This window comes from Neolamprologus multifasciatus, chromosome 4, assembly GCF_963576455.1.
Source record: "Neolamprologus multifasciatus chromosome 4, fNeoMul1.2, whole genome shotgun sequence".
Taxonomy (NCBI): domain Eukaryota; kingdom Metazoa; phylum Chordata; class Actinopteri; order Cichliformes; family Cichlidae; genus Neolamprologus; species Neolamprologus multifasciatus.
In genome coordinates this window covers 1,810,304-1,833,510 of record NC_140442.1, presented here as the reverse complement: position 1 = coordinate 1,833,510, position 23,207 = coordinate 1,810,304, and the positions used below count along the sequence as shown (strand labels likewise).

At 43.0% G+C, this 23,207-nt stretch overlaps 1 protein-coding gene across 2 annotated transcripts in view; it reads left to right on the top strand.

The window, feature by feature from the left end:
- The window catches only part of LOC146519433 (xylosyltransferase 1-like), a 44,938-nt gene extending 21,898 nt beyond the window's left edge, over positions 1-23,040 (top strand). For both annotated transcript variants that reach the window (XM_085155993.1, XM_085155994.1), the window contains exons 5-11: positions 4,514-4,594; positions 5,259-5,475; positions 5,805-5,981; positions 13,275-13,543; positions 17,805-18,000; positions 19,110-19,446; positions 21,788-23,040. In XM_085155993.1, the coding sequence (XP_085012119.1) occupies positions 4,514-4,594; positions 5,259-5,475; positions 5,805-5,981; positions 13,275-13,543; positions 17,805-18,000; positions 19,110-19,446; positions 21,788-22,110 (1,600 nt within the window). In that variant the 3' untranslated portion in view covers positions 22,111-23,040. The remainder of the gene's footprint in view (positions 1-4,513; positions 4,595-5,258; positions 5,476-5,804; positions 5,982-13,274; positions 13,544-17,804; positions 18,001-19,109; positions 19,447-21,787) is intronic.
- The last annotated feature ends 167 nt before the right edge of the window (positions 23,041-23,207 follow it).

Below are 23,207 nucleotides of genomic sequence, written 5' to 3'. Positions count from 1 at the left end.
GATCAGTCGCTGCAGTTTTCTCTTAAACTGTTAAAGCAGTAGACAGAAATGTGCGTGAGCACAGCAGGAGGGCGCGTCAGGAAGTCCGCTCTGTGAGGAGGACGTTCAGTTAATCGGGACAGAGGAGCTCAAAGTGAACCCGTCACTATATATTATTCTTGGACTCTACTAGAGATGCTTTGAATGAGTCGCAGCTCAAAATGATCCTCGTTTATCTTCTCACGGTTCTTTGTGCAGCTCCTCAACTCATCTTCTAGCCCCTCCCACTTAAAGCAAACCACCTTCTGATTGGCTGCCCCTCGTAAGCAGAGTGTTTGTGCAACATGCTTGGATGTTTGCAACATGTCTGTCATAACTAGACCCACCCAAAAGCATAATCTGATTCTTGTACTCTAATGTGGATCATAATTCATAAAGATTACATCATTTTGAATTTAATCAGACTTGAAACTGGAGATTGAGACCATAAAACCATCAGAAAGGTCACAGATCAGGAGATTCGAGACCTGTTTTCTCGTCAGTCTTAAGATCCACTGTGGAGTTTGTGGTGCCATGAAGTGTCCAGAGTCTGGAGCAGGGGTGAGGAAAGGTTTTGGGAGATGTGGATAAGTAGGGAATGAGTTTATTGATCGCTGGTCCTGATGAACAGTGGCAGAATAAGACTATATTGTTCTGACAATGAGATGACGGCTAAACGACAGAGGCTGTGGAAAGATCCGATTTAGCAGAGAGGGGAACGCCCTCATCCAGCTGAGGAGGAAGGTGAAATAAACCTAATGTATGCACTTCTTTCAGCTTTCGCCGTCACGCTATCTTTGCACGTGTGTGGTGAACGTTGGCACACTGCAGGGAGTCATGGACGGCCCGTCTATCTGCAGGCAAAAACCTAATCAGATGTTTTTTAAAACAAGCTTTAGTGTTTGCATGTAGATTGTGACAAACAGGTTCTTGTTTTTTGTGCTTTTAAAAAGATAAAGGTATGTTTCCATGAATAATTGGGGCCAGCTGTGGGCCAGCTGTGGGCCAGCTGTGGGCCACAGCACTGCTCTGTGGGATCATGTTTTTGTCTTTGTTCTTGGACAAAATAAGAGAAAAAGATGATTTTAGTGTTTTGTCCATGGACACACCGTCATCCAGTGACTGTATGTACTCACCAGTTTGACAGATGTACCAACCCAGTAACTGTGATCAGCTCAGATTAGGAGCTGAATACAAACGGATGATTTTCCAGCTGTTTATGTTACAAATGTGTCGTTCATACATTTAAGAAACAAATGAAAGAAAACAATAAAACATGAAACTCTTCTGTTATTGTTGAGTTTCCTGCTAAAAGGATTTATTCATAGTTAAGGTCACATTATTTAGAAGTGCATATAAACAGTGAGTCAGCAAAGAAACACAAATTCATGCGTCTCAACACGAAGAGAACAAAACAGTTTCAGCCCTAATAGATGTCAAAGCATCCGAATTCACAGCAGCCCCAACATACAAGTTCTGCCTGTTTCCAGGTTTGTTTGTTTCTTAGCTAAACGTCACTTAACGACCACCAGCTGTCAGAAAGTGAAATTATTCCTCAGCTAACACATCTGTAAATATAATTTGTACATGTGAGAAATCTTTGGTGATATACGACCAGCTATAGATCGCTGCGCCTCTGCACAGCAGCAACACAAACACGGCCACAAATGCACACATGCACGCCTGCGGTTCGTCTTAACGACTGTAATCAAAGCGATCTGTGCGTCTGCTGTCCTGTCTGCAGCTCGGGCCGACACCGGGCTCACGCTGCGCATGCTGGGAGAGTGGGTGTGAGCGTGCGGGCTTCAGGCCTCGCGCTGAAGCCGAGACGCTTCCCCTCGCCTGGAAGAGGAAGTAAACAAACTGGGGCAGCTGTCCCAAAAAACAGCCACGCGGCATCACCTCGATTCCCCTAAATGGAAGATTGTTTTTGCACAGTTTACGACAAGAGACGCATCCTGCGTCAGCAACAGCATCCTGCTTAGACGTACGGCCATTAAAGGAATTAAAGTCCTCCTCACACACCTAAATGTTTGGTTTGTGTTCTTCAGGAGGCCAAAGGCTCAGGACATCATGTCAGGATCAGATATGAATGAATGATTACATAATGGGAGACTGTTATGATTACACAGGATCAGTTAAAATCCGATTTATTTATTCCAAAAGTTGGGAAATTCCTGCGTTTAAAAAAATAAAGTTACAGCTTAATAGAGTAGAGTTTGATAAATAGAATAGGAGGAAATAAAATAACATACTTATTTTTATTTTAATCCCCCCAAGGAAAGTTGGGAAGAAGAACAGCTCCTTATGACAAAATAACTCTAATGAGGTAAAAAATTACACAAAAGAATTAAATAGAAAAATAAAGTCAAATTAAATACATGATCGCAGTCAGTAAAAATCTAAATAAAAAACAAATGAACACCATGTAAAGGCTGAATATAGAACTATAAAGTAAAATAGGTCAAAAAGTGCAATAAAGCCAAATAAACAATGTAATCAAAATAAGCGCAGTACAACAGAGTGCAACGCGTTACTGTAATCTGATTACTTTTTTCAAGTAACGAGTAAAGTAAGGGATTACTATTGCAAAAACGGTAATTAGATTACCGTTACTTTCCCGTAGGAACGCTGCGTTACTGCGTTACTAAAACCGTGATTTTTTGCGAGAATGTCTCATGACAGTGACGTAAGCGAGTGCAACGTTCGTGACAACAGCTGTGTGCAGATCAACAATGGATCATATATCGAGTGCAGAGAGAGTATGAGCGTGCAGCGTTTAAAGCGTGGAAGTACTGACCTTACTTTGAGTTTGATTCCATAAAAAGTGACAAAAACATTAGTGTCCGTTGTGCGTGGGAAGAAAACTTCTTTTTACAGCGAAAAAAACCCCTAAACTTCCAAACAAGCACCGAGTAGCTACGACGTAATGGGAAACTCACAGAGAAACTCGCGGATTCTTCCACTGACCGCTGCACACCTGCACCAGGGTAACCCTCCGCCTACCCCACTCCTGCTTTACAGGTGAAAATAGAGCAACAGGACCGCTAGTCTTTGACTTTATTTATTTTCTGCTGTGTTTTACTTGCATCTATTTGAAAGACTGAGTGTAAACACACAAAAAAATATTTTATTTTATGTGCTGGAATGTGCAGAAAATAGGTTTAAATGTTAAACTAATTTCTTCCAGTCAGAGAATGTTGCAGATAATTTAATTTTTGCTTGATGCATAAAGTTAAAAGATTAAAACTAATAAAACAAGTTTTAAAAAGAGACTTTTCCATTTGATTACATTTTGTATGATGGATTATGTAGAAAAAGTAGAATTGGGCTGAAAGATCTATCACTTTATCACCTATTCAGGTTGTAAATCGTGTTTTTAAAAAGTAACTAAGTAACTAAGTAATTAATTACTTTTGAAAATAAGTAATCAGTAAAGTAACTGGTTTACTTTTTTGGGGAAGTAATCAGTAATTAGTTACTTTTTTAAAGTAACTTGACCAACACAGTGTAGAGAGTAGATGAGAAAACAACACAATAAATCAGCTCTATAAGATAAACATTTGCTCGATAGATGAAATAAAAGAATGAAAACTTCCTGCAGTGTTGTTTCAGTGTCGTCTGATTTGGTGATATGAGCAGCTGAAGTCTGGATGCTTTCAAAAATAGTCCTCTGAATAGTTTAAAGTTGGGGTCACATGACAGGTGGGTTGTTATTAGTACCCCTGGTTTGAGCCTGGATTAGGACTGCTGCTGTTTAAAAGTGTTTTTATTTTCTAACGGAGGATATTTAGGGAGTAATTTTAAAGAGTAACACTTGACAAAATGAACCGTCGGTGTTGTTTCTGATCGCTTTTATATTATTCTAGTTGATTACAGTAACTTTTCACACGCCAGCTTTTACTGTAACTGTAAAAACAAACACCCAGACTCTGTTTTGGATGAAGCTCCAGCTGGTTTTGCACGAGGTGTGGGACGTGCTTCAGACTCACGTTAGACTTGTTTAATCCAGGTTTGGTTTTAGGTTTTTGTATGTCTGACATATTTTCCTTTCCCCTTTTGTCACGGCCGACTAACTTGCACGATGTTGAGATCAGAGCTCTGCGTTTAGCCGAGATTTGTTCAACTGTTTGCTAACAACAGGGATTAAAAACCAGCAGACGTTTCATTTTACAGCTCTGACCTGATGATGGCGCCTTAATAAGAGTCACAATCATCCTGAGTGGAAACGTGAACATCTTCTCTGTAGTTGTCCTAATATTCAGCAGCACTGAAGCTCACGGTGACATCACAACATGAACATTATAAACCTTGTTGCTGTCAAACTGCTCGTCTTCTAGACATAAACAGACTGAAACTGTTGATACTGAGGTCCAAACACATAAGTCGCAGCAGTGTTCGCAGCATGGGGCCGGGGTGTGTTTGTTTCTGTGACCCACACCTCCCGGTCAGACGGAGTCTGATCTGATGATTCACAGCTGTCGTCTCTCCTCAGGACCAACGAGCAGCTGGTGGCTTTCCTGTCCAAATACCGCAGCATGAACTTCATCAAATCTCACGGCAGAGACAACGCACGGTAAGGCTGTGTGCCCCACGGGCCTTGATTAAAACAGTGCAATGGAGTGAAAAACAAGCTGCACAATAACTCAGCGTTACGTTGGGCTGCGGGCCGAGCTGCTGGACCTGAATTGTGGATTCATGGAACAACAATTTGAAGCTCTCGGCGTTTGTGAGCGTAAAGCGGGGAGATACTTGGAAATGCTCCTGCGCTTCGAGAAAATGATCCCAAAATTATATCCAAGTTAACCAAAGCTCGGTTCCTGGAAAGCCCTCGAGGGGCCAGCGCAGTTCCACCGAAACATCTTTGGCTGGATTCACAGAAAGGAAATCTGTGGGAAGGAAACACTGCCTGTGTGTGTCGCAGTGTCAGATGCTGATATGAAAGATCATATTAAAACAGACATAAATACAACATGTGGGCTAAACACAGCACTCTGTTAGGGTTAGCACAGGCTGCTGCCCCTCATCCTCCAGCCTTTGAATCACAGAATAGCTGAAACAGGATTTCAGACAGAGAATAGACTGATCAATAAATCAATAATAGATCAATAAAAACTGGTCTACTCTGCATTAAGTAAAAGAAATAACATTAAAGGTTAAAAGGTGTCATTATTAGGGCTTTTATTCTGCAAGTCTATTACAGCACGCTGCAGGCTGAATAATCGTAAGCGTCCTCTCAGTTTCATCCGCAAACAGGGCCTGGACCGCCTCTTCTACGAGTGCGACACCCACATGTGGCGTCTTGGAGATCGAAAGATCCCCGAGGGCATTTCTGTGGATGGAGGCTCTGATTGGTTCCTGCTCAACAGGCGCTTTGTGGATTATGTGGTCAACTCCAGGGACGAGCTGGTCAGCAGCATGAAGCGTTTCTACGCCTACACGCTGCTGCCCGCCGAGGTAACGCACACGCATGTACAGAACTGTTCAGACACGCCACGCCGCTGCAGAGTCTGTCATTTTAACAAGAACACATAAAGTGTTCCAGCAGAAACGATCCCGGGACATCCTCCAAGTCTGTTCTCTTAAAATGAGGCAATATTTCACTTTTATTTCACTTTAGGAATATTTGAAAAACCTGAAACACTTTTCACATGAGTCTCTTTATCATCAAATTTTTTTTTATATATTTGATAAGTCAAAAAGCAAAACGAGATTTTGGGTTTTTCTGCATTAAATGCATAAAACAGCCAAACGATGACTGATACACGTTCCTCTCCCTCCTCCAGTCCTTCTTCCACACCGTGCTGGAGAACAGCGCCCACTGCGAGACCATGGTGGACAACAACCTGAGGCTCACCAACTGGAACCGCAAACTGGGATGTAAGTGCCAGTACAAGCACATCGTGGACTGGTGCGGCTGCTCGCCCAATGACTTCAAGCCCTCAGATCTGCCGCGCTTCCAGGTAGGACGCCACACTACACAGCTGGCTTAGAGCCAATAGGGCCCAGCATAAAACTTGCATAAGTTCAAAAAAATACGTGGAGACTTGTCATTTACGTGTAAAACCAGCACAGACACGAGTGAACGCAGGTTTGTGTTTGGAGTTGTCCTGTAACACCAGCTCACATCCCAGCAAACACTTGAGTTTAATGAGTTGCTGACTGTGTCCATGAAATATGATGGTCCAGTAGAATTAGCTCAGCCTGAAGCAGCTGCACACAGCTGGACTTCCTGTTTCTGTCAGGATGATGTGCACAGACGTCTTTTGTAGGCTAACCTGAACGTTAGCATCGCCTGGTTCCCTGCTGGGATTTTCTCTTTAAACTGTTGTTACTGCAGAAAATGAGTCATTGCATTACATCTTCACACATTAATACAACTTTAATGATTCCTGAACAGAGATGGGCAGTAACTGTAATCCGATTACTTTTTCAAGTAACAAGTAAAGTAAGGGATTACTATTGGAAAAACAGTAATTGGATTACCGTTACTTTCCCGTAGGAACGCTGCGTTACTGCGTTACTAAAACCGTGATTTTTGCGAGAATGTCTCATGACAGTGACGTAAGCGAGTGCGACGTTCGTGACAACAGCTGTGTGCAGATCAACAATGGATCATATATCGAGTGCAGAGAGAGTATGAGCGTGCAGCGTTTAAAGCGTGGAAGTACTGACCTTACTTTGAGTTTGATTCCATAAAAAGTGACAAAAACATTAGTGTCCGTTGTGCGTGGGAAGAAAACTTCTTTTTACAGCGAAAAAACCCTAAACTTCCAAACAAGCACCGAGTAGCTACGACGTAATGGGAAACTCACAGAGAAACTCGCGGATTCTTCCACTGACCGCTGCGGCACACCTGCACCAGGGTAACCCTCCGCCTACCCCACTCCTGCTTTACAGGTGAAAATAGAGCAACAGGACCGCTAGTCTTTGACTTTATTTATTTTCTGCTGTGTTTTACTTGCATCTATTTGAAAGACTGAGTGTAAACACACAAAATATTTTATTTTATGAGCTGGAATGTGCAGAAAATAGGTTTAAATATTAAACTAATTTCTTCCAGTCAGAGAATGTTGCATATAATTAAATTTTTGCTTGATGCATAAAGTTAAAAGATTAAAACTAATAAAACAAGTTTTAAAAAGAGACTTTTCCATTTGATTACATTTTGTATGATGATTATGTAGAAAAAGTAGAATTGGGCTGAAAGATCTATCACTTTATCACCTATTCAGGTTGTAGATCGTGTTTTTAAAAAAGTAACTAAGTAACTAAGTAATTAATTACTTTTGAAAATAAGTAATCAGTAAAGTAACAGGATTACTTTTTTGGGGAAGTAATCAGTAATTAGTTACTGATTACTTTTTTTCAAGTAACTTTACCAACACTGTTCCTGAAGCATCAATAATATCATTAACATTAGTCTGTAAGTGACTTAAACACTATCACCGCTAACTGTTTAATGTTCTGGACTTCAGGGGTCGTGGTTAGTCAGCAAAACCCTTCATCTTAACCAAAGAGCTTCCTCGATCACATGGGACACAACTAACCAATCAGAGACTCGGACTGAAACGTGACATATGAACACGTATATATTTTTAGTAAAATGATTCATATGAGTTAACGTTTGAATCTTATATAACCACAAACGCATTAAAAACATTTGCTTTGAGGAATAAGAAGTTCAAATTGTGAATTTCCAGGTTTCCTGCATACAGGCAGTGATCACACAAGAGGCAGCAACACCAGTGACATGTGTGTGTTTGTTTTTTTAGCAGAACTACACAAAAACTGATTTGAATTCCAGAAAAGTTCATTCTGACGTCTTATTGTAGACATTTTGGTGGGAAACTGAGGGACTGTTTATGTGACTGTTTTTGTTTGTTTGTTTTAAATAACTTGTGAATTTTAGGTCGACTCTGTGGGTATGAATTAGCTGCTAAAACATTAGCATTTTCTTTAATGTCTCTTGATTAATGTGTACTGTCCCCTAAAACCCCGAAAGAAAAACCTCGGGAAGCCCTACAGAGAAATCTGTTAACAGTTAACGATGAATTTGAAAAATCAGATTCAGAAGTGAAGAGGATGCCTGCAGAAAAGAGAGACCCGATCTGATGTGAACAAATAATTCATCCCTCAGAAATTCGTAACAACGAACCAAATCCCTTCAACAATAGTTCCCTGATAGAGGCAACTTTTGCTCCTAATATTTACCAAACTTACATCATTAATTTACGCAGACCAGTGACGAGTGAAGCTCACCGTTTGCAGTTTAGCGTGCACTCAGTTGCAAGCTGCTTTGGAACCCACCCCACCTCCCGTTTTCCTGCTGTTCCCGACCTAAAGTCAGATCTGTTGTACTGACGCAACTTTTTCCACCTCTGGCTAAAAACAGAGTCTCGGCCATTATGAGCAGTGTTGGTCAAGTTACTTGAAAAAAGTAATCAGTAACTAATTATTGATTACTTCCCCCAAAAAGTAATCCCATTACTTTACTGATTACTTATTTTCAAAAGTAATTAATTACTTAGTTACTTTTTAAAAACACAATTTACAACCTGAATAGGTGATAAAGTGATAGATCTTTCAGCCCAATTCTACTTTTTCTACATAATCATCATACAAAATGTAATCAAATGGAAAAGTCTCTTTTTAAAACTTGTTTTATTAGTTTTAATCTTTTAACTTTATGCATCAAGAAAAAATTAAATTATCTGCAACATTCTCTGACTGGAAGAAATTAGTTTAACATTTAAACCTATTTTCTGCACATTCCAGCACATAAAATAAAATATTTTTTGTGTTTACACTCAGTCTTTCAAATAGATGCAAGTAAAACACAGCAGAAAATAAATAAAGTCAAAGACTAGCGGTCCTGTTGCTCTATTTTCACCTGTAAAGCAGGAGTGGGGTAGGCGGAGGTTTACCCTGGTGCAGGTGTGCAGCGGTCAGTGGAAGAATCCGCGAGTTTCTCTGTGAGTTTCCCATTACGTCGTAGCTACTCGGTGCTTGTTTGGAAGTTTAGGGGTTTTTTCTGTAAAAAGAAGTTTTCTTCTCACGCACAACGGACACTAATGTTTTTGTCACTTTTTATGGAATCAAACTCAAAGTAAGGTCAGTACTTCCACGCTTTAAACGCTGCACGCTCATACTCTCTCTGCACTCGATATATGATCCATTGTTGATCTGCACACAGCTGTTGTCACGAACGTCGCACTCGCTTACGTCACTGTCATGAGACATTCTCGCAAAAAAATCACGGTTTTAGTAACGCAGTAACGCAGCGTTCCTACGGCAAAGTAACGGTAATCTAATTACCGTTTTTGCAATAGTAATCCCTTACTTTACTCGTTACTTGAAAAAAGTAATCGGATTACAGTAATGCATTACTGCCCATCTCTGATTATGAGCAACTGTAAGAAGATCCTGACACAGTTATGATTGGTGTGTGAGAACACATGAAGTCTGGATAAATCACTCGACACTTTTTTCAGATGTACTCATATGAAATCTGGTAAATTTGTGGCCGTGTCATGTCTCAGAAGCTCCGCCTTCTTTTCCTCCTGAGGTCACCAGAGATCAGAATAGCTTCGCATTCACAAATTAGCAGTGCTGCTTTTACCTCCAGCAGGCAGGCCTCAGCTCGCTGTAACAACAGACCTGAGGACAGCGCCTGTGGTGGGGCTGCTGATGGCTTCTATAAGGAGAGCTGATCCTGGAAACGGCTCTGCACTTATGGCCAAAATATTTTTAGAGCTCGGTAGCTCCCCAAAACTCACTGCTGAGGTTTCTCAAGGTTGTCATTATTATAATGTCGGGTTTGCTGGTTGGAAAAGCAGCTCAGAGTCCTGGATATAAGGGTCACAGGACATATATGTACATACGCTTTAGTTTTTAGACTAAAAATGCACTGAAAAATCATTTGTAGCAAACTGTTTGCATATACAGCATCAGTTACTGCTCTTTTAGTTATTGACTTCTTTAAATCAGTTGGAAACATTTCACAGATAATGTGCAGACTGACCAAAGGACGTGACAAGATCCTCTAAATAAAAGCAAAGACTTCACTGGTGCGTCTGAAACGTGAATACTGTGGTTTCATTAGGTTCCTCTGATGGGAAGCTTGAGTATGTTTGGCTTTATTTGTCACTTTAAATGTCAGGTTGGGAGTTTGAAGGCTTAGTTTGGTTTCTGTTGGACAAACTGCTGCCAACAATAATCAGTAATGGGAATAATGAGGGAATACGGCTCTCCTGGAATAACCTGAAGGATAAAAGGGTTAAAGATGATCTATCTGGGCTAAATAAAGCTCCAGCAGCAGAGTCTTGTCTGACCTTTGTGGGCACAGCAGAGAGCTTGGAGTTAAGGTGGATTTATATGATTCCCTCTGATCTGATGATGGATGAAACAAAAAGGCTGCCTGACTCTGTAACTAGTGGTTTCCACTGTTGTTTAGCTACAAATCCCCAGAATAACTTCTCAGAGGAACAAAGCGCCCCGCTGCTCAGGCCTTCTCATTAGTCTGGGGTTTCCTGGCTCGCCGGTGCTGCCGGAGCCCACCGAGTTGGCGTGGTGAGGTCACACCCTCCTGGTGACATCATATAGCCACGCCCTTCTTTCCTGCAGGCTGGAGGAGTTCTTCTTGCTCTCAGCCTCTTGTTCTGAGCACTTCTGCTTTTTATGATCGGCAGCTAAACCAAGAGCTCTTTGAATTCTCAATAATAAGGATCCAGTGTGTCAGTGCAGGTCACACACTGGACACCTTTATGAAAGAGCTCCTAAACTCCAGACGTTTGTGACCTGCATGAATCGATAGACCTCGCAGGACCTGAAGATCTGATTTAACCAGCAGAGCTCAAACCAGATGTGACGCCGTCCCTTCAAAAACCTCAAAATGTTTTAAATGTTTATTCCTTAATGAGCTGAACCATAATACAGATTATTACAGCAGCTGTTCACGAGATGAGAAATTTCACCAGTTAATATTTGACATGATTCACCTTTTTACTGGAAACCAGTCCAGGCGGCGACCTGATAAAGTTGTCAATGCGAATGTTCACTCGGTACTTTTATTACTACCGTCCGATTTGATCATTTTCGTGTCTTTTTTCCCATCACGGCTATTTTAGGAACGAAGGAGCCGTTCACGTTCCTTTGAGATCCCAGCATGATGTCAGACTTGGTGTCTGTTGGGAGTGGTTTGAGTTTGGAGCCTGGGAGTGAGAACATCACATGGCAGAGCTTCAAAATGCTGCTTTTGGTTTCCAGACTTGGTTTTAGGTTAGAATCAGGTGTAGGCCGGGGTGAGCTGTCTGGGAATGTGCTGACTCAGAGGGTTTTCACATGGACTCATGTGTTCCCGGGGAGGCGCCGGGGCGTCCTTTCACCGAGAATAAAATGATGCAAATATGTTTTTCCCTCAGTGCGCGTTTAAAAAATTAATGTGTGATGCTGAGAGTCTTTTACTGCAATGAGAGTTTGAACGTGTGAAGCTGCATGCTGGGGATTTCTGACTGAAATAGTGATCATCAGCATCAGATATGCTGACTGAAACTTATTATGAGCTCAGTGGCTCTGCAGCTGCCGAGTGATGAGTTGATGTTTGTTTACATTTTAATTTCTATTTATCCGCAGTGTTGGTCAAGTTACTTGAAAAAAGTAATCAGTACGATTTACAACCTGAATAGGTGATAAAGCGATAGATCTCTCAGCCCAAAATGTAATCAAATGGAAAAGTCTCTTTTTAAAACTTGTTTTATTAGTTTTAATCTTTTAACTTTATGCATCAAGCAAAAATTTAATTATCTGCAACATTCTCTGACTGGAAGAAATTAGTTTAACATTTAAACCTATTTTCTGCACATTCCAGCACATAAAATAAAATATTTTGTGTGTTTACACTCAGTCTTTCAAATAGATGCAAGTAAAACACAGCAGAAAATAAATAAAGTCAAAGACTAGCGGTCCTGTTGCTCTATTTTCACCTGTAAAGCAGGAGTGGGGTAGGCGGAGGGTTACCCTGGTGCAGGTGTGCAGCGGTCAGTGGAAGAATCCGCGAGTTTCTCTGTGAGTTTCCCATTACGTCGTAGCTACTCGGTGCTTGTTTGGAAGTTTAGGGGTTTTTTTCACTGTAAAAAGAAGTTTTCTTCCCACGCACAACGGACACTAATGTTTTTGTCACTTTTTATGGAATCAAACTCAAAGTAAGGTCAGTACTTCCACGCTTTAAACGCTGCACGCTCATACTCTCTCTGCACTCGATATATGATCCACTGTTGATCTGCACACAGCTGTTGTCACGAACGTGGCACTCGCTTACGTCACTGTCATGAGACATTCTCGCAAAAAAATCACGGTTTTAGTAACGCAGTAACACAGCGTTCCTACGGGAAAGTAACGGTAATCTAATTACGTTTTTGCAATAAGTAATCCCTTACTTTACTTGTTACTTGAAAAAAGTAATCGGATTACAGTTACTGCCCATCTCTGTTTATCCGTATACAAATTCCAGAGCTAAAACATCTGGACATGTTGTCATGTGACTAAAAACAAGTGAAAACTAAATATGTGAATAGAAGCCATAAACTTGTTAAAATACTTCAAAGGATAAATGGTTGAAATTGTTACAAGAAACAAGGACATTATTTGGTTTATTATTTCTAATGCTTTAGTGATCAATCTCCCATGCTTATAATTGTAAATGGGTGAAACAGCAGAAAGTAAAGGGTAAAAGGTTTAAATGTGCATCGTCAAACGTAAATAGTTTAATGTGGCAGTGAGTTAAATCGCTGAAAGTGAAGCTAAGTGGTTGAAATTGTTATCTGTGAGTGATGTTGATGGATAAATGGCTTACAGTGCAGTGGAGACATTATAAAAGAGGCTAAACATTGACTTAATGGTCAAACGCTGAGGTAGCTGTGAACGCGGGTAAAGTAATGGCTTCAGTGTTGAAGCTGCTGGGCTGGTGGTAAACATTCATCTCACTGCACCACAGCTGCAGAAAGCAGTGACTGAGGCTGCTGTGCTTCATGTTTCTCTCGGTAAACATCAGCGATCCTGCAGCTATGCTGGACGTAAACAGCATGAATAAACCTGTTTGTGACAGCGAGGCACCATGGGGTTGTATTCCTCGTGTTTGGACTCATTTCAACCAGTGAGTCAGTGAAAAAAGTAAAATATCTTCTCTGTGACCATCGAACTGCCTTTTATTGTGCACATATCTTCATCCCTCCTCGTCTTGTCTCTCCTGACCGCAGCAAGCGTCCAGACCCACCTTCTTCGCCCGGAAGTTTGAGGCCAGCGTCAGTCAGGAGATCATCAGCCAGCTGGACGCCTACCTGTTCGGAGCTCTCGCCTCGGGAACTCCGGGTCTGCAGGCCTACTGGGAGAACATCTACGAGGCGGAGACAGACGGAGCCGCGGGCCTGTCGGACTCTGCGCTCACCCACTACCACGCCTTTGCTCGTATGGGACTGTCCCGCGCTGCCAGCTCGCTCCAGGGACATCCCAACGACAACAGCTGCAGGTACGAACAAGGGTGCTGGAAAACTTGCTGAAATCCCAGGCGTGTGTGTGCATGTGCATGTGCATGTATACACTGGGGTTCAAAATTGTCCCAGAAGCATCCAAAGGCTCTTTTGTTAACACCAATAACCACAAATGGGAGCATAAACGTTGAGAGTGCATCGAATCATGACGTGTAACTTCAGGGTAAACAAACAGGAAGTGTTGTGCTTCACGGCATCAACAGAAAAACATTTTCGGATCAGCAGAAAAATGATTCTCACAGCTCAGATTATTGACTGTCATCGTTTCACACATGGACACTTCTGTGAGGATATTTTCCACAAACGCCACACAGCAGGAATCGATCCACTGCAGAGCCGCTCGATACTGGAACTGCTCCGTGTGGGTTCGTCGAGGGGTCTGCATGAATGGAGCTTGCAGGAATAATGCCCACTCAGTGGGTAAATGTGCCCGACTGTGAGCTGCAGTATTTGCACGCTGGCCCAGTCTGACGTCACTGACGGGTTCCAGGCGGCTAACGTATGATCGTGTGATCCGTCTGCATCAGGCATTACGTTCTCACACCTCCGTCAGATGATGTTTACAGAAGCTCAGACTGGAAAGGATGTGTGAAAATGAGTTGTTGCTCAGGTTTACTGCTTTCTCTATATTAATCAAATAGTGCTGTGCGAGCTTTAATTAACATCATACTGAAAACTTAAGAGTCCAAACACGTCAGCCAAACAGCCTCTTTTTGGTTTGTAAAGAGGGAATTTGGGGTTGTTTTGCTCAGGTTATTTTTCGAGCTCAGCTCCTCACCTGCAGGCAGGAAATGAGATAAAAACCTCGGCTTTATCGGGGCAATCATGCTGGGAATAGCACAGGGTGGTGCATGGGGGAGCATCCATCCACAGGCGTAATCGTGTCTCAGGATCCCTTTTTTTCCACCGTTCTCATTTATTATCTACGTGATCGGCCGTGCAGTGTTTGCAGAGCCGTCAGGTTTGGACTCCAAGAACTTTGAAACTGTAAAATGACGAAGCTGTTGTTGGTTCGAACTCAACATCTAGAAGCATTCGTCTCATCAGGTCCAGCTGTTTGCACGGCTGTCAGAGGCTGGAGCAGAGGTGCAGGTATCACCTCCATCAGTCTCTGTGTGACACTGTTATTATTGGCCGTGCCAGTAAATTGTGCTTTTTGCAGAGAAAGAAACTGTGCAGTCGTCTTCTCGGGGGAAAGGGGAGGACTAGCAGATGAAATGTCTTTCCACCAAACTGGCCACCGCTGGTGTTTGTGCAGTCCAAATTAAATATGAAGATAAGGCGAGCTTGTTCCTTTGTACAATCAGGCTTCAGTTTCTGCACAGGCTAGATTTTTCCAGCTCCGTCTCTCTCACAGACCCACAGTAGGTACAAGGAGGTACTTGTTGCTGGAGCTTGGGTGGGGACTGGTGGCTGGCATGGGTGGGGGCAGCATTATGGGAGTGTGTGTGTGCAAGGGGAAGTAGGGGGTGGTTAGAAAGGGCCAGTCTGTTTCCTTCAACCTGTGATTTCAGTCAGAGACTCTAAAACCATGTCTGCAGTAACATAGATGCATTTGAAAGCAGGCAGACACGGTTCCCTTCACAGTGGTGCTTTAGTTGGTTTAACAGATCCTTGGAGATTCTCCACATCCTCTGTAGAGATTCAGGGATTCGAGCTGTCAGGTTAAGAAAAAGTGTTTTCCAGGAAAAAGATTCGCCTGCCAGCCCGAATGGAAAAGGAGAAACAGACACATTTGGAGCAAAGTACCTTTGATTGAGTCAAAATAATCCTAATCTATGTCAGTAAACTCTGGCTGGTCCATCCTCTGTCTGTTTCAGCGCCCTCTCTCTTTCTTTGAGTTGTCTTTAATGGGATTGGCTTCCCCTTCAGAGCAGAAAGTCAGAATCGTAGCAGGACGGGGGGAAGTGCAGCTCACAATCAGAGCAGAAAACTGTCTGAATTTGAGCATTTACAGAGTTTAAAGCCTGAGTTTGTTATATACGAGCACTACTGCAACAGTATGTACACAACAGAAGAAAAGGAAATGCAGAAAAGACTGCAGAAAGGGAGATAACAGACTCTGTTAGCCAGCAGTCCCCAACCCCCGGGCCTCGGACCGGTACTGGTCCGTGAGTCGTTTGGTACCGGGCCGCGAGAGTTGAGGCTCAGGTGTGAAATGTATAGTTTTCAGGGTTTTTATCGGTTTTCAGCGTTATTTTGTTATCATTTTTATCGTTTACTCGGTTTTCCTGGGTCTTTTCACGTGTGTTATGAATAAATCTTCTTTTTTTCGGTACCGGTACTAGTTTAATTTTTTTTATTTTGTAAGGTTGGAGACCTCTGCTGTAAGCCTTAAAATCTAATTATCAGAAGCTCTGAATGTTGTAATTGAGGCTGCATCCAAATGATTGGCATTACTGTGGAGAGCAGTCACATCCTGGGGGCGGGTCTGCTCTCAAAGGTCAGCATTACCTGTAATTTACTACCATGTTGAATTAACCACAGACGGTCACAGCTGATGCTTCTGTTGTCTTCTGCGAATGGGGACATGTGACTAACGACAGCCAATCAGGCAGCGAACCTGAGCATCAGCATCATTCCTAGGGAGTCTGAATTTCTACCAGTCCAACAATACTTGGAAAAAAAACTGAAAAAAATCAAATAAAACAGGAGTTTTTAAGGAGTTTTTTAGGAGAATGTAGGTTTAAGTTTTTAAAAATATTTTTGGAAAAACTTGGAGTAATTTGGAGCCATAATCCAGCAGCTGCCTGTGACGTTACAGTGCAAAGCAGGGAACTCCAGGCCTCGAGGGCCGGTGTCCTGCAGGTTTTAGATCCTTGATCCATCACAGCTGATTTAAATGACTAAATGACCTCTTCAACATGTCTCGAAGGTCTCCAGAGGTCTGCTAATGAACTAATCATTTGATTCAGTGTGTTGACTCAGGGTGAGATCTAAAACCTGCAGGACGCCGGCCCTCGAGGCCTGGAGTTGCCCACCCTGCTGTACAGTAATGCTTAAAGCGCTTCCTGTACCCATCGTTTGCACTGAACACAGACCATCTGTGGAAACTGTGGTTTTCCTGCACATGAAATGTCAGATGATCACCAGACTCATTAAGATGAATTTTTATGGATAAATAACGTTTGAATCAAATGTTCATTTGATCCATTCTGTAGTTAATGAGAAAACGCAGGATTAACATAGACTGTACATCAAAGACGGCTGTCGAGAGCAGGATGGTTACATTTTGAAGGCCCCGCATTACGGCTTCAGCCATGCTGGCTTTTTTCACAGACAGAAATTACCATATGTAGACGAGCGGGTGGAGTGCCAGATAATTAGCCGGCTTGGTTAGCAAACTGCATTCATAGACTGTGTGGGCAGACACGATACCTGCTAATTAGTGCTGAATAACATCCAATTAAAATCCAAGAATTTCACACATCAAAACTGGAGCACAGACTTCTTGGGTGGCATGTCAGTACGATTAACTGCACAGCAGGAAAATTATTGGTCAGATGATTGTATTACAAATGCTCCAAATACTCCAGAGGTCCAATTCAGGGACTGCAGTGAAGTGAAGCTTCACAGCTACAGTTACTTGTGCCATCCACCTGATGGTCAACTTAGTGAGATCCTTAAAAAAATCATTTTAATTGATTAAATTAACAAACATTTTTGTGTTAGTCTGTAAACATCTGTAAAGTTGGGTATTTTAAACCGACTCGCTTTGAGACTGCCTCTAGTGGACGTTAGAGGAACTGCAGTTTGATACATTGTAACAAACTGCAGTTCCTGTCCAAAGCATCATGTGTTCTCTGGTAAATGGCCTGTATTTGTATAGCGCTTTACACATCCAGTCATCCACCCACTCACACACACATTCACACACTGGTGTGTGACCACCACCAGTAGGCAACGGGTGAAGTGTCTTGCCCAAGGACACAACGACCGAGACTGTCCAAGCCGGGGCTCGAACCGGCAACCTTCCGATTACAAAGCGAACTCCCAACTCTTGAGCCACGATCGCCTCTGATACTAATAAATTAAGATATTTTGTCTTGAAGGATAACACGGGTTTGATCCACTTGGTGAAAGTGGGAAGGAAAAACTGTTTTAACAGGAAGAAACCAGGCTCAGAGAGGGGCAGCATCTGCTGGGACCAGTCAGGGGAGGACGTTGTATCTACTTTATTGTATATGTGATTTAAATATACTTTGGGGCTTTTTTCTTTTTTTTTCTCTCCTTTCTCAGGTACGTCGGCGTGAGTCACCCGGTGTCTGTGCACCTTTACTTCCTGTCCGACCAGTACCAGGGCTACCTGGTCCATCACGTGGCTACCAACCAAGCCTCTAACCAGTTGGAAACCCTGGAGACCTGGGTAGCCGCCAAAGACCACTTCACCCTGACCAGCTCTCCACATGCCGCTAACAGGCTCCAACACATCCAGGTCAGACTTGAGTCTTTATGAGGGCTCTCTTAACTCAACATAAACCTGGACATCGTTCTGCAGTCACCGTTTTGGGTTTATTATTACCTCAGTTTACATGTCCCAGGATGCTTTAATGTTTTGAATTTAAGTCTAAGAAATGATTGATCCCTGCAGGGAAGTAAAAACAAAGACTAAAAGCAAATATTCAAAAATTAGAAAGCAGGTAAATAGAAAAACATGTAGGTGAAAATTTAGAGTGAATCTCCAATCTCACAGGATTACAGAGAAACGAAAGACAGCAGAGACGTGAACAAGAGCATCCCACACACGACCGATGTGACTGTGACGGTTGTACCACGCTGGGACTCCAACAGTTTAATATTTCTGCTGCAGAAATGTTAAGTTGTGGTTTTATGACCGGCTAGAACAGGTTAATTAAAGCCAACAGTGAACAGATCAGCCCCCTGCAGTGACGCTGACGTATTCTAGAGCAGCTTTCACACATTTTCAGCCAGTTTCAGCAGAAACCAGTTGGAATACTTTGTAAAGTTTTCCTTTGTTACAAGACAACAGTCAGAAGGAAGCGACATCACGTGTAACAGTGTGACGTAAAGTCTATAAAAACGAGTTCTTGGATAGAAGGAGGTCACTGATTGTGCGAGCTCGATCTCATCGGGCGGGTCAGTTCAAAGCCGGGGGCCAAAACCAGCCAGCTTTAGATTGGATCAGCCACGAGGGACCAGCCTGGAGCTCGGAGGCCCAGGAGTCGACACTTCTGCGATGTAGCTTGGGGCCAGACACGACATGCTTTAAAAGCGATCAGTAAAATATTAAAGTGAACTCTAAAAATATACAGGAAGCCAAAACCGGCCTGAACTAAAACCAGTAAAGAAGCTGAGTTGGTGCATTCTGGCCTAACTGGAGGTGAGAGAGTGACTTTTTGTTGATGCCAGAGAGGAGAGAGGTGGAGTAATCGAGCCTGGAGAACAGCTGGTGGGCTCTTAGGGTCTCGTATCAGTAAACGCGTCTCACGTGCACCTTTCTCTAACGATGTCTAAACTCTGTCAAGCTGCAGCGCATTCGTATAGACGGCTTTAAGAGTCGTCTCTGACCTTTCCGCTGTTCAGGTGGGGACCGACTGGGATCCTAAGGAGCGTCTCTTCAGGAACTGGGGGCGTCTCCTGGGGCCAGAGGACGAGCCGGTGGCCGTGCAGCGCTGGAGCCGGAGCCAGAGCAACCTGACGGCTACGATTGTCTGGATCGACCCCACCAACGTCATCGCCGCCACCTACGACATCCTGGTGGACGCCTCCGCTGAGGTCACGCACTACCGGCCGCCTCTCACCTCCCCGCTGAGGCCCGGCATGTGGACGCTGAGGGTGCTGCACCACTGGAGCCCGCTGGGCCAGACCAGCTTCATCGTGGCTCCTCTGGAGTTTCACAGGCAAAGGCCGATACAGCAAGGTGGGTGATCAGACCTCAGCCTGCTTAGAAGCACGAGCGCAGGTTTCCAGGAAATAGACGGGACCAAGGCAGCTCTACCTGTAAAGAAAGAGTGCAGGTTTAAAACCTCCCTGAGATGGAAAGTCTCTGTTTTGTTCTTGTGAGTCACACTTGGACTTTTACACATCATTGCAAGTTTTCTCATCTGTTTCGGCTAAACCGAGTTTACAGCCTCATACTTTAGTAGAAATTCATTGGTGGTTAACCCTTTAAAGCCGGTCAGAGCAGCACGCTCTGTTTTGCATTTGTTTTGCATATGAAACCGGAGGAGTTGTACTTACATCTTATGCCATCAGCTTGTCCTCGGTCACAGTTTCCTTCCACATATAACTTTGCAAAAACTGCATAAAAAGCACTTGCAGCAACAAAAACATAATATTCCAGAAACACGCTTTGCTGATCCGATCAGCTGTTTGTAACACTTCCTACGTCCATCAGCGCAAACTATCGCATGTCCACCATGACCTGCCCGAAACCGGAAGTGACGTCATTTTTGCGGAAATGTAGTTTTTTACCATCAAGGCCTCATGAGCCTATACTGGTGTTTTTAAAAGTTCTGTTTGACTTTATGACTTTCTGTGTGGTTTCTGGGATGCTTAGGACTCATATTGCACTGCTGGAAATAGTTTATTTTGATGCAAATTTGCATCATAATATTTATTTTCGTTTTTTCCTGCAGTGTATAAAAATTGGTGTATTTCAAAAATAAAACTATGAAGACACTCAAAATAAATTTCCTGTGGTGGGAAACTATTTTGTGCAACTTTTTTGTATTTACAGTTTTGAGGGATAAGCCTCTTAAATTTCTCTAACTAGAAATATATGTTAAAAAACAAAAACGATTTTCAATTTTTTTGTAGTTTATTGCACTTTTTTGCAATTTATGTAGTTACTATGCACTTAATGCAGACATATTATTAAAATTTAGGCTGTAATGGTTGTATTGATGTATAGCAACTTGAAATGCTCCCAAAAATGGCTCCACAGCATGTAAACATATAATATAAGCTCTGGCAGACTTGGTTCTATGGTAGGTCTTAAAGGGTTAAAAGAAAACGTGTGTTCTTAGTAATCAGAGTACTTTTATCCACTGGATTCATTTCACTTACATGCACAGCGAGTTATTTCATTTATTTATTTATAAAGCACATTTAATAACAACCGAGAGTCGACCAAAGTGCTGTACAAAGTAATTATTAAACAGGTCGGGCTTAAACCTTCAGAAACTCTCCTGTTAAAACTATATGCAGGATCTTCATACTTGTTCATGTCAATAGCAGATAATAGCCAGTACTTAAATTACACCGAGCAGAGGCCCTCCTGTCACAGCTGTCAGCACCATGCAAACATATATTTATAGTGTCGTATCCAATCGCCCTCTCGCGCCCACACGGGGTCACCTCTGTCCGAATTAGCCTGCCCCGGGTTAACGCTCGGTTTGTTTGACCTCCTCGGGCCATGTGTGGGTATTCAGGGGATAACTGCAGGGCTAAGTAAAGCTCGGTGCACGAATAGACACCGAGGTTTTACAGGGCGCTGCTGTGAAGTGCAGGTGGTGCGTGACGTGATCCGATCGGACTGTTGTTGCACAGGCGTCTGTGACTGGTGGCTGTACTTTAAAATAACAGCCTCCAATTAATTTAGAGAAGACTCCTCAAGCTTCTTGCTAATGAACTATTCCACCAATAATCATTAATCACGTTTAAGCACTTTATTAAAAGGTTAAACAGTTCACAGTAAATTTTTTGTTTGAAATGTCCACTCCTAGCATGGTTTTTATAATTAATGCTAAACTAAAAACGTTAAGTGGTTTGGATTTGGTCAGATCTGTCTGCACAGCCCGTCTCAGGCTGCACATGCATAGGACTGCGGGTCAGCAGGCTTTAAAAAGTGGCTTGTTCTGTAGTGAACCCAGCGTTCCCTGTAATGACCAGCAGGGGGCGACTCTTGGTTGTGAGACTGACTCTGAGAAAGACCCTTTTCATGACTTGAAGGATGATAAAGCAGAAGCTTACAGAACGCTAACCTCGTGTGCAGCAGCCGTTAGTTTCCTACTATTGCTTCCAACTTTTATATACAGTCTTTGGATTTGGGCCGAGGGGAACCAGAGAAACCTGAAAATAAAATGAAATGTGCGTCTTTGTTTGGATAAACATTTTCTGTGCTTACTGTTGTTACGTTTGATTTGTTTCCTTATTTCTTACCTGCGTCTCACGTAGACGACGTTACATTTTGTGGCAGCTCAGCGTCATGACTACAGTTTAACTCAGACTTTCTTTGTCCTTCTGCTGTTGGACTCCAGAGGACGCTCTGCGGCTGCACGGCGGACCAGCCAAGAACTCCTACATGGAGCAGAGCTTCCACGGCCTCAACCCGGTCCTGCAGCTGCCGGTGAGCCTGGGCGCTGTCGAGGAGGCCGAGGCCAACGCCAGTCTGACGGGGGCGCCGTTGCGTCGCTGGCTGGACGGGCTGCTGGAGGGCTACTGGTCCGCCTCAGACGTCTGCTCGACGGGCCCCAGCGCCTGTCCGGTCATGCAGCGCTGCCGCCTCACCGCGTGGAGCTCCGCCAGCCCCGATCCAAAATCCGAACTGAGCCTGCCCAGAGAGGGCGGGCGGATAAGGTAGCAGGCGGACGGACTGAGGGAGGAGGAGGCGAGGGAAAATGAAGGAAAACACGGGGCTGACGTCCCGTTTGTGTCCAGTATTTATTTATTTAAAGTCTGTGGGCGTGATCAGAGAGGACAGATGGAGCATCAGAGGGAACAGTGGGAAGAGACACTGAGGAAAATCTTCTCCTTCAGTCCTCATTCGGTCGGCTCTCACTTTTATTTAGGACTACAAAGCTGTGCGTGCTCGAGTGAGTGAAAGTGTTAAGAGTGTTCGAAGAACTTTATACCTCTTGTTGTACGAGTCTCCCTGAGTTCAGGGTCACATGCTGAAAACAGACGTGGTTGCTCGTTCTTTAGGCCCATTGTTTAAACCTGAATCAAGCCTCAGAATGAGATCTCTCCACGCTACTAGTTTAAAACCCAGAATCAGCCTCTTAAAAAATAAAATCTGATTTAAACCGTGTCACAGGTTTTTGTTTCTCCTTTTGGCTCTGACGTCAGTGAGAAAGGATGTGCACACAGCCTGTGAGATAAACAGATTATTTTGAACACTGAATCATGCAAAGCTACTCTGATGGAGTTCAAGAATAAAAATATAGAGCAGAACAGCCCACTTTAAAGCTCAGTATGTGATTCCTGAAATGCTTTTTTTTAATGTCCTGTTGAGCTGGAAAAATTTCAGTTTTTTCTTCTTTAAAAAGGAAAATCGGTTTAAGTAAAATCTAGAAATATTTAACTAATAACTGCTGACATTTAACTGTAAAAATGTTCTTTTTTCACATCAATGCCGTGTCTGTATGAATCATCCACAGAAGCAGCTGTAGATGGAAATCCCACCGCAGCGACGGTATCAATGATAATGAGCCTAAAATCAGTTCTCAGCAACCACAGATGTTCTCACAGAGCCAGTTGGGTATCAGGGGAAATTATGATTCATCTTTTAAAGTGATCATTTATGGACAGAATATATTTAATGAGTTTTCTTAAGTTGTTCGGACTCTGTGTTTTCTTTCTGTGCCATGTCTGAATCCCTCAGACTTGAAGTGAGACGTCTGCATCCTCTTTCCTTTAATCTGCACACATTACAAAACGACAAACTTCCTGCTGTACAAA